The sequence below is a fragment of the Culex pipiens genome, chromosome 2, assembly GCF_016801865.2.
Source record: "Culex pipiens pallens isolate TS chromosome 2, TS_CPP_V2, whole genome shotgun sequence".
Taxonomy (NCBI): domain Eukaryota; kingdom Metazoa; phylum Arthropoda; class Insecta; order Diptera; family Culicidae; genus Culex; species Culex pipiens.
The window spans coordinates 46643685-46659324 of NC_068938.1; the positions used below are offsets into that span (position 1 = coordinate 46643685).

The following is a 15640-nucleotide window of genomic DNA, read 5'->3' on the forward strand; positions in this document are numbered from 1 at the left end:
AGAAGATTAATACATGTTTTTTTGCATAACCATAAAAAAAAACTTGATTTGCATGTAACAGAACTGTAGTACGTTTTTGATCATTTTAACCGAGACTCTTTTTATTCATACTTTTCTCGAGTTATGTTGATAAGAAGAGAATGCTTGGACTGACTAATCTTTGTTATATTTTTCCATAAATAATTCAACATTAATTTTAAATATTGCAAATATTGAACATTGTTACACGTACTAAAAATTTCTAGATGAAATTTTCTATTTAAGAAAAATCCCTTTCCTTTCAAATACAGCTTAAAAAACACGATAAATAAGTTTCTAAACGAAATCAGGTGATTAATAGCTAGATTAAGTTAAAAAGCAAGTTTTTTTTGTAAACAGTGAGAATCGGCAAGCTGGATGGAATTTGAAAAAAATCTTTAACCTGACAAACATAAACAAAAATATGTATGAAGTTTGATTTTATGTATTTTCATAATGTTAAGTTTAAAGATATTTTTATCATTTTAAAAGTTTCTCCCATATCGAATACATTGTAGACATAAACAAAAACTGCTCGAATGAAAGTGTTCAACTCAAACTGAAAATATTTTTAATTTACAACAACGTATTTTGAAACCACCAAAAAAACAAAAAAGCCCTCGCCAAACTTTGAGACGGACCTGAACCAGAAACGACCGTTTGTGGCAATCCCTGATTTCCCTGCACCAGATTCGGATTGACCATCTGCTGCTGCTGCTGCTGACTATTGGGCGATGGCAGGAACGTCGTCGAGTCGACAAAGCTCCCAACGATACTGTCCACGGTGGCAAGCTGCTCCTGCTTGATGGTGATAATTGTACTATTTGTGCTGTTGTTGTTGTTGTTGTTGCCGGTGGTTTGATTTGGGAGTGCCGTGGATATTGCTGTTTGCTGCTGTTGAATTTGTTGTTGTTGGGAATGTTGTTGCTGTTGTTGTTGCTGCTGCTGCTGCTGCGATTGCTGACCGTTGTTGGAAGTGGTCGTGGCAGTCTGTTGAACTCGCGCCAAACGGATGTCGTTCAGCGTGATGGCTCGATGGTTCGGGGAACCGTCCTTGTCTAGAGTTGTCGCCGCGACAGGGGGGTTAGAAGGGGAGTGGAACAATATGTACACAAAACAAGGACACAAAAGACAGACGTCCCCAGCACCCGCGCAGCAGTTGTGTTAGTTACAAGCTTGATACATGACAAAAATGACCCAACAAAATTTCGCTACTTACTGTGTCCACTTATGAAATCTGAGTCTATTATCGTAGTACTTCGGGGTTCATAAGTTGTTGTACTGTCCACGTAGTCGGCCGAGATGTCGTAGCCCATCGTCTGCTGGGGGGTGACCGAGGCCGAGTAGCCGCCGTACGGGCTGCCGTAGCCGACCTCGTTGTTGTACGCGTAACTGGTGGCGGACCGGGAAAGAAAAAGAAAAAAAAAGAAAAGACACAAATCATCAAGAGTGCAGTTCTGAAAGAGATTGCTAAGGGGTTACCATCATAGGTGTGTGTGTGTGTTTGATAAATAGTGCTTATCGAAATTGCAAGAATTTTGAAAATTTGTTGTACCGAAAACGGAATACATTTTCCGATTCTTTGGAATTTTTTTTTGAGTAGGTAAAATAAGTTTTTTAATAATAAATATTATGTGTTTTTGAAACATAATTAAGAAAAATCTCTCAATTTATAGGCTTTTCAGAAGAACAAATCTCATACAAATTCAGTTTAAAATGTAATATAATTTTATAAACAAAACTAGTTTTTACGAATTTCGGTAAAAATTCTGTCTTTTTTCAAATTTTACTTAAAATTTATATGTAATTTGTTTTTTTTTCTTAAAAACTATAACAGCAACCTTCGTGATGGTATATCTGAATTTTGTTTTAATAAGAAATACGATGAGTATCAAAGTCACCCCGGAATTGAAAATAAGAATTTTCAACGCAACTATTTTTTTAAACACTGTTGAATAAATATTTTTTCAAAAACAATGCATGGACCTTGTGTGGCTTACCCCAGTACACGTTTTAAATATAATTATCTTGAGACAAACCTTACCAGTTGAAAAATATTCGGGTAATTCTCCGCCAACTCACACAGCAGTTGCCCCGACCCCTCTTCGATTTGCGTGAAACTTTGTCCTAAGGGGTAACTTTTGTCCCTGATCACGAATCCGAGGTCCGTTTTTTGATATCTCGTGACGGAGGGGCGGTACGACCCCTTCCATTTTTGAACTTGCGAAAAAAGAGGTGTTTTTCAATAATTTGCAGCCTGAAACGGTGATGAGATAGAAATTTGGTGTCAAAGGGACTTTTATGTAAAATTAGACGCCCGATTTGATGGCGTACTCAGAATTCCGAAAAAACGTATTTTTCATCGAAAAAAACACTAAAAATGTTTTAAAAATTCTCACATTTTCCGTTACTCGATTGTAAAAAAATTTGGAACATGTCATTTTATGGGAAATTTTATGTACTATTCGAATCTACATTGACCCAAAAGAATTTAGAACAATAATTTACATTTAAAAATTTCGTGTTTTTTCTAACTTTGCAGGGTTATTTTTTAGAGTGTAACAATGTTTTACAAAGTTGTAGAGCAGACAATTACAAAAAATTTGATATATAGACATAAGGGGTTTGCTTATAAACATCACGAGTTATCGCGATTTTACGAAAACAACTTTTGAAAAAGTTACTTTTTGCGTTTCTTTTTGTTTCGTCGTCCGTGTCTGTCGCGGGTGACCATGAACGGCCATGATCGATGACAACCAACTTTTTCAAAACTTTTTTTCGTAAAATCGCGATAACTCGTGATGTGTATAAGCAAACCCCTTATGTCTATATATCAAAATTTTTGTATTTGTCTGCTCTACAACTTTGTAGAACATTGTTACACTCTAAAAAATAACCCTGCAAAGTTAGAAAAAACACGAAATTTTAAAATGAAAAATTTTGTTCTAAATGACAAAATGACCCTTCTGGGTCATTGTGGATTCCAAAAGAACATTAAATTTCCCATAAAATGACATGTTCCAAATTTTTTTACAGTCAAGTAATGGAAAATGGGAGAATTTTTCAAAAAAATTTAGTGTTTTATCAATGAAAAATACGTTTTTTCGGAATTCTGAGTACGCCATCAAATCGGGCGTCTAATTTTACATAAAAGTCCCTTTGGCACCAAATTTCTATCTCATCACCGTTTCGGGCTGCAAATTATTGAAAAACCCCTCTTTTTTCGCATGTTCAAAAATGGAAGGGGTCGTACCGCCCCTCCGTCACGAGATACCAAAAAACGGACCTCGGATTCGTGATCAGGGACAAAAGTTACCCCTTAGGACAAAGTTTCACGCAAATTGAAGAGGGGTCGGGGCAACTGCTGTGTGAGTTGGCGGAGAATTACCCATTTTGAAATTCGATTCTGTTATTTTTGGTAGAGAATAGTAGGCTGTTTCTTAGTTCGAGAATGACAGGAAAAGTAAGTAGTTTCATGACGGAATTGCAAAAATGCACAGAACAACAAACAATTATTTTTTGCAAAAAATAAATTCTACGTCAAAGCTTTTTTTTTTTTTTTTTGAAGGCCATTGGTTGATGACTAACTGTACTAGTGTACAATGCATTTATACAAAAATTATAAATTAAATTTTATAATATTATAAATTCAATTGAACAATTTTAATTAAATAATTTTATAGACATTATTTTATTAAAATTTCTTATCTTATTAAAAATTCCAAAGAAATATGAAACTTAAATTGAACAGGTTTTTTACTTTGACATTTATAAAGTATTCTCTTCATTTTTCAACTTATACCTACATAGATTCTTCTTATCAAATCCCTTTTTCGAAGAAATTTATCGATTGGTTTCAAAATAAATTGAATGATTGTTTTTAGAAAATTTTGATCAATTTGGCGAGTTGATTTATACTTTAAAAGTATTTATTCAATTGAGGTCAGTTAACATATTTTTTTTTGAATTTTTGACCATTGAAAATTTTGCAAAAAAAATATTGCCTACAATAGACTTGTTCAAGTAATAAACTTGTAAAATAATTTATCAATTATTTTTATACTTTTGTATTACGTTATCATTGCATTATAAGAGAGTGATGTCAAATTAAAAAAAAATCTATTGATAAACTTTCAATATCCATTTTGATTGAAATTCATTTGATAGAACTTTTTGATTGAAATAATTAATCGAATCAAGTTTAAATTTAAATTTCAAATGGGAGTAAGAGAATGGAATATATATTTTTTTATTTATACAATGCAGCGAAAAATTTCGAAAACTTCAAAAAATCAAGCGAAACATAAAATATAATTGGCTTTTTTCTTCCTCTGAGATTTCAAAAACTTGCCACGTGGTTTATGAATGATCCTTTATTACTTTTATTCGAATCTGTAATTGTTTTATTGGAATTTGTTATGAATATTTTTTCAAATCACTGGCTCTGCATATTCACTTATTAAAACTCCGTAAGTAACTATAAATTATAAAAAATATTATTTTGTAGTTCGTTTTGTTATAAAAAAAAGTATTAACTTTGCCTAGTTTTTCAATAAATTCCTGTTGAAGGTCCGTTTGTAAGAATTGTAAATAATTGAAGAATATTTTTAAAAGCATTTTTTAACAGTTAATGGCATTTAGCAGAGAAAAAACTTGTATGCAAAAGGGTTTATAAAGCAATACAATACATTTATCTCGAAAATATCAAAACTTTGGAAAATTTGTTTTGTTTGACAAAATTGTCAGATTTGCCATTTTCCTAAACTTTTGGTTTAAAAAAATAACTAGAGTTTTCATATAAGCGTTATTTTAAAGCGTTTTACACGCAAAATTCAGAGTCAAGAGAACCATTCCCTCAAAATTTATTGATGGTTCAGTGCAAAAATCGAAAGAATAATGCTCCCAACTCAAACCAGCATAACAAATGTGTTCATTCGTAACGACGACTCCTTATTCACCAAGCTGTGATGACCGAGGCAGTAAAGACATTGGGATAGTATGAAAAAGGTCTCTGGTTCGATTCCCGTAGTCGACACTTTTGGCTTTTTGTTTGGCTGATGAACTTTTTCTTTGCAAGTGAAACTCGAGGGAAAAATTCTCGAACTGTGTTCTATGTGTCCGTGAATGGTATCACTATTCTCTCGACTCGAGACCATTATTCTCTCGGATGAGCGCTGTCTACTTATGGGTGTATTATTATGTGCTTGAGTAGAGATTGCGAATTTAAAATTTAAATTAATTTAAATTTCTAATTGAGAAAATTTAAAAATATATCCATGCAAAAAATGTCTTAGGTATTGAATTTTAAGTATAAATCATTTTTCGATGATTTTAAAATGTTTTAAAAATCGTAAATAATGTTGAAAATAGTCAATAATACAGATCAAAAAAACAGAGTTGAAAAAACACCCCCTATACCAAAGAATACACACACACACCCCGTCCCCGACGGGTAACCCCTTAGTGTTCCCCATTTTGGACCTTACCCGTTGTAGCCGTGGTGCAGCTGGTCACTACTCGAGGGCGTCTGCGTGTCGAACACGGAACTGTCGGGCGCCGCATCGCTCTGGGCACGCATCTGGGCCCGGTGAAACCGTACCTCGTCCTCGACCTTTTCCCGCTGCTTCTTCGACATCCGACCGAATTTGACCGCTGAAATTGAAAAGAGAGAGAGAGAGAGAAAAAAAGTTAAACATAAGTATCTCAATTTTAATCCCATTTATGCAAAAGTTTAATATTGATTTTTCGAAAAACCAGTTTATCTTTTATCCTCGTCAGAACTCGATTTGCAACTAGCGGAATTTGATTGCGTTTGTTCGGTGTTCAGCGGAAAACCATTGACCAGGACGACCGGTGAAATCAGGATAATTGAAAAGCTTCCCCGTGGAGGGGACCAATTTCGAATTCGCTCGAAACACACACATGTGCTGTGCTGCGCATTGATCTGATTTCATTCATGGAATTGGTGCGAGTGGATAAAAATGGCTGCACAAACATATACCTAACAGCTGGGTGGGTGCTGGGGAAAGGGCTGAAGCTTTGTAGATAAGAGGTCCAGCCAGACTTTGTGTTGGGATTTTTTAAGGGAAAAAAGGTGGTTGGCAGACGGCCAGCGAGCGAAACAGCGATTTCACGTTTATCGATTGGTGGAATGGGAGTGCAGATCCACGTGTTTTTGGAAAGGGATAATCTCGATGATTTAGCTTTTATTTTTGGAAAAGGAAAATGCGTTTATCAATGAACGAATGGATCAGCACACGAATTTCACAATGTTTAGAACATTGATTTTTTTTAATGTGTGTGTTGATTGCAGGGCTGTGGAGTCGGAGTCGGAGTCGGAGCCGGAGTCGGTGGAGTCGGGTCTTTTTGGGGACCCGGAGTCGGAGTCGGAGTCGGAGTCGTCAAAACTTGAACAGCTGGAGTCGGAGTCGGAGTCGGAGTCAGCTAAATTTTATGAGCTGGAGTCGGAGTCGGAGTCGGAGCCGACAATTTTAGACAACCTGGAGTCGGAGTCGGAGTCGGAGTGATCTAAAATTCAACAAAAAATATTATTTTTAATTATTGTTCATAATTTATTACAATGCAGGTTAATTCACTAAACTTCTTATATTTTTAATTGTTTTTAAGTCGCATGCACTGCGATGCCACTTTTTTCATTTTTTTAAAGAGATTTATCAGATGCCATTACGTTTTTGAATCATTTTTATTGTGATTGGAATGCTCTAATTGTTTTATTTCGCTATTATCACTAAAGCATAACCTTTCAATCCTCTCTAACCCAAGTATGTAGCATCATAATTTAAAAAATAATAGACAATATTGGTTTTGTAGTCAGAAATATTCAATTCATTCTTGACTGCATCCTTTTGCCTATATTTATGTACCTTTTCAATATAAATTTGACCAAATTTAATCCAGTTCATTCTGAAAAAAAGTACACACTTAGTTATTTTTTCCCCGATAGCGAATGTTTTGGAGGTTTTAAGTAAATCATTTTTCAGGAAAAAAAAGTTACGAGGTACATAAAAACAGAGTTCGGAAAACCACTCACACTCACAAATCGAGTAGGCTTCCTCACAGCAAACACTCTCGATACTCACCGTGAGTGTGAGGGCTGAGTAAATTTACTCATATTTGAGTAAAATGAGGGTGTGAGTAGGCCGTTTCCAACAATTTGTTATTTACAAAATCATTGACAACATCAATCCAAAATCAAGCGTCTTTATCAATCGGTTGTACATTTGAGGTTGCGTCAATGTCTATAAATCCGAAGGTTCTGTGTTGGTAATAATGTGGTATCAATATTTTTTTTGTCTGTCTGGTATTTTTTTTTTTCATTGCTTTAAAAGAAACCTTGGATTGTCAAAGTCCAGCGGATGGGCAATTATTTTCATAATTTTAAGATTGGTGACCGGTCGAATCCGTTGTGGATTAAAATATCGCAGGATAAATCGGAGGCCACAGACGAGGGCAGCTTTTGCGGGTGGATGTTGGCAGCCATACCAAAAGAAGATGGCCGTAATGCTGTGGGTAATGGTCACTCCCTTCGACAGCTGTGCAACTGTGGCCACTCTCGGTCGCTGACAGTTCTACCAATATGTCTTGCCTAAGAACCAGGAGTGGAGCCTCAGCGGCCGCCGGTGGCCCTAGCCTAAAGCTGTCCAAAGCACTGGATCGGCCTTTTTTAGTTTTCAGTGAACCTCCAAGCCAAAGTTATCGGCAGCTACTGCAACTTCTTAGCGTGTACCGATTCTGAACCAAAACACATTTGTACAACTGTCGACGACCGGGAGTGGCCACTTACCTCAGCTACACGGCTTTCCACTGCTGGTAAAGCTGTTAAAATTCGCAGAGGCATCCCTGCGATTTGAACCACTGTGATAAAAAAAAAAACTTCTAATTGATAGCACTGCGCCTCTACCATCAGGACTACTTTTTCGCTGTTGAGTTAACGAGAAAATCACCGATGTAGAGTTTGACATCTCGAAAAATTTGTTTTCTAAAATAGCCCTCATGAGCGCTCAAAGCCCTCTTTGTGAGTAAATGAGGAAGGCCCTCACACTCACCGAGAGTGATGAGTAATTTACTCGCAGGTAACTTAGTTTTTCCTCGTGGTTGAGGAACTCGTGAGTGAGTTTCCGAACTCTGCATAAAAACATTAAAAGTAATAATCACTGGCTTTTTGGAAATCTGAAAAAAAAACTCGCTAAGAGTATAACTCTTCCATCAAATAATCAACGATTATAACAATCTAATACTTGGAACTTAACATGCGCATTTTGTTTATAACTAAGAACAAAAAAATCAAAGTGTCGCGTTTAAAATATTTGAAACTGACAAAATATATCAAAAAAGGTGCAACTTATTTTAAAATTATCATTGAATACGATAAATATATCGATTATTTTAATGTTTACTGTTGCTCTACAAAAATCTGAAAGTATCGATCCTTGGGCAAAATATTTTGATATCATTGCAAATTATCTTTGAACGAATGTCAAGATTTCTGTTCCAACGGACATAATAGAAAAAAGTATAATGACAATGATAGGATTTTTTTTTCAATCGGTAAGATTTTTTTCATAATGTATATGTCCCACGCAAATATGACCTAGAAAATATTTTACCGGAGGCGCACGATCATTCATAAAGCTTCGTTTGAGGTGAAGATTCCAGAAGTATCGCGCGCCTCCTTTAAAATATATCGAAAATTATGAAATTTAAATAAATAAAAAATCCTGGGTAAAATATGTTTTAAGTCAAGGATATTTGAAAAGAACCACTTAACGTCCTTTCCACGAATAAAATTTTCAGGTACATTGATTTGCAATAATAATCTCCTTCAGCCATGGCGTGATGTCCATGTACGTCTTTAATCAAAATCAAAAGCAAAGCAATCCACTTTAACGACCCCCGGGTCTTTTGTGGGCTCTGTTGCAAGTTTCTGCTCATTTCTAGGCGTCCGAAGGTTTTGTGTGGTGAGTCACCCAAAACCTCTTTTTACGCAAATGGACCGACGTTTTACTTCCCCATCCGATAGAAGGTGTGGTCAGGCAAATCTCGTCTCGAAAAATGCCACCGGGTCCGTCTGGGATTGAACCCAGGCTTTACTGGGGTGAGAGGCTACCACGCTAACCACTGAACCACCGGACCCGGCTTTATGGAGCTTTAAAAAAATCGTTTGAAATTATATTTAAAAATCCAAGGTGACTTTGAGAGTCACTGTGCTTCTGAGCAAATTGAATTAATATGTAAATCGATTATTTAGGCTAGGTTTCTTTTAATGATTTTATTTAAAAAATAACAAATAAATATTTAAATTTATTAGTTTTTAATAAATTAAATATAAATTTAAGGTTATGTAAATAAATCCTTATTTACTTACATAATTCTTCTAAAAAAAACTTCTAAAAATGCCTTCAAAACTGATTTTTTTTTAATTTCTGTTTTAATAACGTATAAAACTTGTAACCTAGAAACTTTTTTCCCGTTTAGTGATTTGAACTTATTTTCCTTGAGAAAAATTTGACACTTAGAGAGTAATTTAATAATCCAATTTATCGTTTTTTTTTTCATAATTATAAGTCACTAATTTTTGAAAAAAAAAATTAAAATATGTGGAGTCGGAGTCGGAGTCGGAGCCAACAATTTGTTGAAAGCTGGAGTCGGAGTCGGAGTCGGAGTCGGCTAAAGTTGGTAGGCCGGAGTTGGAGTCGGAGTCGGAGTCGGTTGAAGCTGAAAGCCGGAGCCGGAGTCGGAGTCGGAGTCGGCTAAACTCAGAAAGCCGGAGTCGGAGTCGGAGTTGGAGTCGCTTGAAATATGACCCGACTCCGCAGCCCTGGTTGATTGCTTGTTTAATTGTAGTAAAATTTTTATGTAAAACACATTTTAAATTACATTTTTAGAAATATATCTATTGATATAATAATATAAGATATTGAAAAATATGTCAACATAAAACATAATCCCTGACTCTAATGTAGTTTTCATCTCAGGTTTGGCTTCAAAGTATTATGTTGAGCATTGATATTAGAGGTGGGCAAATCCGCTCTTTTTTAGGAGCCGCTCATTTTCGTTCGCTCATTAAAAAGAGCCGCTCTTTTGAACGGCTCTTTCGCTCTTTTTCAAAATATGGATGAAAAGGATATTTTTAAAAATATATTATTTTTAAAGCTATTTCACATTGGAATTATATAAATTATTTGAAAAAAAAAACTAAAAACGAAAAGAAGCCCTTCAAAACCATAGGTCTTGGCGGTCTCTATGTCAACATTTCTACTTGAACCTAAAGGTTCGAATGATTGAATGGCATCCAAACTTAAATCGAGGAGACTTTGGAGAAATGTCTATTTTTTTTTTAAATTACGTTTATTTCTGCCAAAATTGAACTAATGCTGATATTTTATTTAGAGAAAATATTCTGTTAACTCTATTCTACATTCTGATTTGATCGATAAAGTCTGTAAACGTTGAAGTTCATTCGAGCAAAAGGATTTATTTTTTTATTTTTTATTAGCATTAAAATATTTGAAATTGTATTTTCAATTCCCAAAAAAAAAATTATTACTAAAATTTGTTGGAAATTCAATAAATTATGTTTCAAACAAGTTTAAAAATTATTCCTTCTTGGAACGGATCTTTCAAAAAACCGAAGTTTAAAAAAGAACCGCGGTTCTTTTTTTGTGAGCCATGGTTCGTTCGCTCTTTTTAATGAACCGGCTCTTTGAGCGGCTTTTTTTGCCCACCTCTAATTGTTATATATTTTTCAGTAGAAGAATGGCATCTTTGGTAAACATTTTCGGTATTTCTGATATTATTTATTCAAGTTTATTCCTTTTTTGGGGCAGACTGAAATACATGATTTTTTCACGTTTGTGCTTGTTTTCCAAATCTTGTTTTGGTACATTCCGATATAATTTTTTTCTCGACTGTAAATCCGCATTGCAAAATAAAAGAAAATAAAAAAAAAATTGTTGTGATAAAGCTGCTGCAAATATTTGTTAAATTATTTGTCACTCCACCCACCCCACTAAAAGTGGGTGGGAAAATCAAAAGCTAAAAAAACATTAACAAAAAACTTCAAACTTTAGATAATAACTACTGCCCAATTTTTTTTCAAAATTTTTTATTCAGGAGGATTTTTTATTTCCCGTGTTCAGCAACTTTTGCTCTACGAAAAATTTAACTTTTATTGTTTTGTGTTTTTCTCGTTTTATTTTTAATATTTAAATTTGCAATTATCATTTTTTTTAATGTGTAATTTGTGCGTTTATTTATAACGATAACCTGTTAGTTTACAACTTTTTATCAGGTCAAGGAAGTAACTGTAGGAAGAATATAATTGATAGAAATAATCCATACAAACTGAGTTCTTGTAACTATTTATCTTGTTTAGTTCATGTTTGTTTTTGGTAGTTTTTGGCCTATTCTACACCCTCCTATCATTACATTTTGCCTTTCTAATTTTTTCATGTTTTTACAGTCACTTTTTATTTTTTTTTTTGTTCTGTTATAGAATTTAAATTGTACAAAAAAGGCGTAGAGGCATAGTCTGAGACCCAACAAAAATTATTGCATGCTTCTCTTTACTTAGAATATAGAAAATGTAGGTAAAAAACAGAGCCAAAGTTGACCCCTATAAAATGTCATTTTTAAAAACATTGGCAAAGTCACACAAAACAAGTCAAACTTCCAACCATTTTTTTTTTATTTTGAGAGTTTTTCTTTCCAAATCTTTTTAAAGATCAAAAATTGGTTGAACACGGATCTTTGGTGATTTTTTTTTTTAATGAAGGTGCCATCAGCTGAAATTAATTTAAAATGCATTGCTTTGCGTTTAGAATAATCATTTAATTTTTTTTAAATTTTCGTCGCACTGTATATTTTTTTATCATTTTTTTAAGCTTACGATTGTCACTAACTGTATGGGTGTGTAATGCATTTCCCATCAATGTTTTCATTGAAATGTTGAAATTATTTTTTCTTGTGCTTTTAATTATACGTATCAGAAAGTCATGAAATAGATTCTTTTGTTTCTTTTTACCATCATTTCGTACATGCGAGAGTAGAGAGTAGTTTTTTTGTTGTTTTTCTCTCTAAGTGATTGTCAAATTATTTTTTTTTTCGATGAATATTGTTTCACCAGCTTGATTAAACACAAACTTATGTGCAGTTTTATATTTTTGGAAAATTAAGTTTATTCACTCATACACTTATTTTTTACATTTTTACAAATGTTGGGCAGGATTATAAAATTTCTCCATAATTTTTATTGAAAATAGCAGAAAATTTAGCAAATTGTTCATTTTTAACGTTGAAATCGGATCATTAGTTTCCGAGATATCAATGATAAAAAAAACCAGGACTATACCGAATAAAACACCTTTTCCGCTTTTTTATCTTAGCATATAGTTATGTCTAAACAACTAAAGTTTTAAAAAAAATGTAGGGCATTTGTTCAGCTTTTTGAAAGTATTTCTTTCAAAAATGGGCAAACATGGACACTATTTAAAATTGAAAAACCGCGACTTTTTTCAAAAAAGTTACCAAGGCTGTAACATGAAAATGTTACACTTTAATTCACTAAAATTACTTTTTGACTGTAAATTTAATTTAACATTTTAAAAATAAAGTCTAAATAATCATTCGACCCTTTGGATTTTTTTTTAAGTCACTCTTTTTCAATAAAAAATATAGCTTGGTTAGAGTTGTTTCATCTTTCTAGAATTGTTTGTAAAGATGGCAAGAGATGGTTTTAAATAAACATTTTTTAGTAACAAAAAGTGTCTTAAAAATCAGCAAAAAAAAAAAAATACGCATCTCATTTTTTGGTGTACAACTTTGCCAAAGACACAGATTTTATAAAAGCTTACGGAGAATGATATGGACAAACTGATAATGCAAAATGGCTTCTATGGGCATACAAATGGTACTCAAAGGTTTCAGCCAGATTGAAAAATAGGCTAATTTAATGAACAATTACTCAAATAGTTCCAATCACAATTTTTTTTTGAGATTTTTTTTTAAGGCAAAGAGCCTTCAATTTCTAGAAAATTGTCTGCATTTCAAACGACATTTCGCTTTTTTACGTCCTGTTGTAATTACAGTGTTGTTGGTAACTATTGTTGGCGTATACATTAAGTAAACAATTTTGCGGCAAAATTGCTTTTTATAAATTTACTTCTGACATACTTCGCAAAAAACTTATTCTACAGTTTTCCCATACGTTTGACATCTATGTGAGAGTTTAGGCACGTTACTGTAATATTTTTCAAATATCTTTAAGCTAAATCGAAAATGATTTTGAATCACCGCACAGTGGGAAAAAGGGCCCAAAAATTACCGCAACATGATTTCGCGCAAACCATCGATTGCTATACACCAAAAGCTTCGTTTTTGCACCAGGAACAATAATCCGATGAATAATCGCACTGCACGGACCGGTGGCCGGAGTACAGGCCACCGGAAGATCCGGATGTTTGGAAAAAGTGTCAGATTATTCCAATTGTGCACTGATAAGCTTTTTTCTACCATGAATAGTCAATCCTAGAATAATATTAAATACCATAGGACCCATCGGAACCGGTTCCACCGATCTCCGGTGGCCACATCCGGAACCGCATTAGGAAACAGTGTTAACCAGTCATGCGACGTATCAAACTTCTTGATTTTGGATGGGGACATGAGTTATACACTCTTATCTCAAAAACATGAAGTTTGATATGTCGCAAGAGTGGTTTCAGGATTTTGCCAAATATGATCTTCGAATGTGGCCACCGGAGAACCTGGGAACCGGTCACCGGAGGTAAAAATACATTTTAAGGATACTCTCCATCCAAAATCAAGAAGTTTGATACGTGGCATGACTAGTTTACGCTGTTTCCTAATGCGGTTCCGGATGTGGCCACCGGAGATCGGTGGAACCGGTTCCGATGGGTCATATGGTATTTAATATTATTCTAGGATTGTTTTGCGTGACTATTCATGGTACACAGTAAAAAATAATGTAAATTTGGAAGCTGTAATTTTGGAAGGTTGAATATTACCTCTTTTATGATGTAATTTTACCTCAATTTAGACTGAAAAAGTGACATTACACCAGAAAAGTGGTAAAATTACACATTTCCAGAGGTAAAATTACACCTTTTTCTGACATAAAAGATGTACCCCTTCCCAGATGTAATATTACCATGATTTTTTTTTCTGTGTAGAAGAAAGCTTATCAGTTCAAAATTGGATAAATCTGACACTTTTTCCAAAAATCCGGATCTTCCGGTGGCCTGTTCTCCGGCCACCGGTCCGTGCAGTGCGATTATTCATCGGATTATTGTTCCTGGTGCAAAAACGAAGCTTTTGGTATACAGCCATCGATGGTTTGCGCGAAATCATGTTGCGGTAATTTTTTGGGTCCTTTTTTTCCCACTGTGCACCGTTTTAAAACCTAAGAAATATTTTTCAATCACAGTTAAATAGGTTGTGAAAGTCCAAATAAATAGTGCCAAAAACAAAAAAATGTTTTTGCACTGCATACTATGCAGGAATATATTTATCTACTATTTTTTTTAAACTGGTGTCACAACAAAAAATCCCACAAAATTAATCAAAAATAACATCTCCACACTGATATCGCAATCGGCTTAGAGCAGCACACAACAAAAACAGCAAGAATCCATACCAAGCCACGACCCGACCCAACCCAACACGAACATTGTTGAGGCAGGTCGAGCTTGCTGGCATAGATACGCACGAAACACACTCACTCACTCGCGCGCTGTGCACCAGCAGAAGCGAAACTGTGTGTGGCTGCCGGTGTGGTGCGGTGTGTGAGTGTTCTTTGATAATAACACGAGCCGGGCACGCATATGCACATGCGACGAAGCCGAATTAAAAAGAAGCAAAAACGAAGCAAAACGATGAAAATGTAGCACTGAGAAGAGGCTTATCTTTTTTGCAATATTTTACAAGAGCTTAATTTTAAATCATCTTAGATAATAAATCATGAATTTAAATTTAGTTCTATTCGATGGTAAAATTAAGAAAATTAAAAGGCAATTATTTATTGAACTGAAGTTCAAAACAGATGCATAAATAATGCTCATGGAATTTTTTCTCTCTTTCGCATTCTCTCACAGAGCAAAAAAGAGAGGACAAATAAAACATTATGCAATCGAGAAAGAGAGAAAATGGCACGTGACAGCTAGGGCGTGTACGCATGCACATTGCGCGCACAATAATGCACCTCGCGTTATTAGTTTGCGATGCGACGCACACATTTTTTATATTATTTGTAAATGTGTGTGTTTGTGAGAAGCAAAAACTAAACCATGATTAATGAAGTGTGATTATGAATGTGGAACGCACACGCGATGGGCGTGTTTAAACATGTTTTTCCATTTAATTTGTCTTAATTTGTGCTTCTATTGTTTTCTCGTTTTCTGTTTTCAGTCATTTATGACGATTTCTCTGATTGTTTTGTTCTCTTTGCCCATCTTCAGCTGTTTTTCAAATTCTTTTCTTTTGTTAGATTTGTTTCAACACTTTTTTTTCCTATCTTTCTGCAATCACTCCCATCAACCTGTCATAACGTGATGCTATTTTCACCACCGTCAGCTATCATTCTTGT

General features: G+C 34.4%; 1 protein-coding gene across 4 annotated transcripts in view; it reads right to left on the minus strand.

Moving 5' to 3' along the window:
- The window catches only part of LOC120424412 (probable nuclear hormone receptor HR3), a 254783-nt gene that overhangs the window by 13377 nt on the left and 225766 nt on the right, over nucleotides 1-15640 (minus strand). For 3 of the 4 annotated variants that reach the window (XM_039588523.2, XM_039588520.2, XM_039588521.2), the window contains 3 exons: nucleotides 5505-5670; nucleotides 1238-1410; nucleotides 660-1076 (listed from right to left, as the gene is read on the minus strand). In XM_039588523.2, the coding sequence (XP_039444457.1) occupies nucleotides 660-1076; nucleotides 1238-1410; nucleotides 5505-5670 (756 nt within the window). The remainder of the gene's footprint in view (nucleotides 1-659; nucleotides 1077-1237; nucleotides 1411-5504; nucleotides 5671-15640) is intronic. The other variant, XM_039588522.2, reaches the window with a different exon arrangement.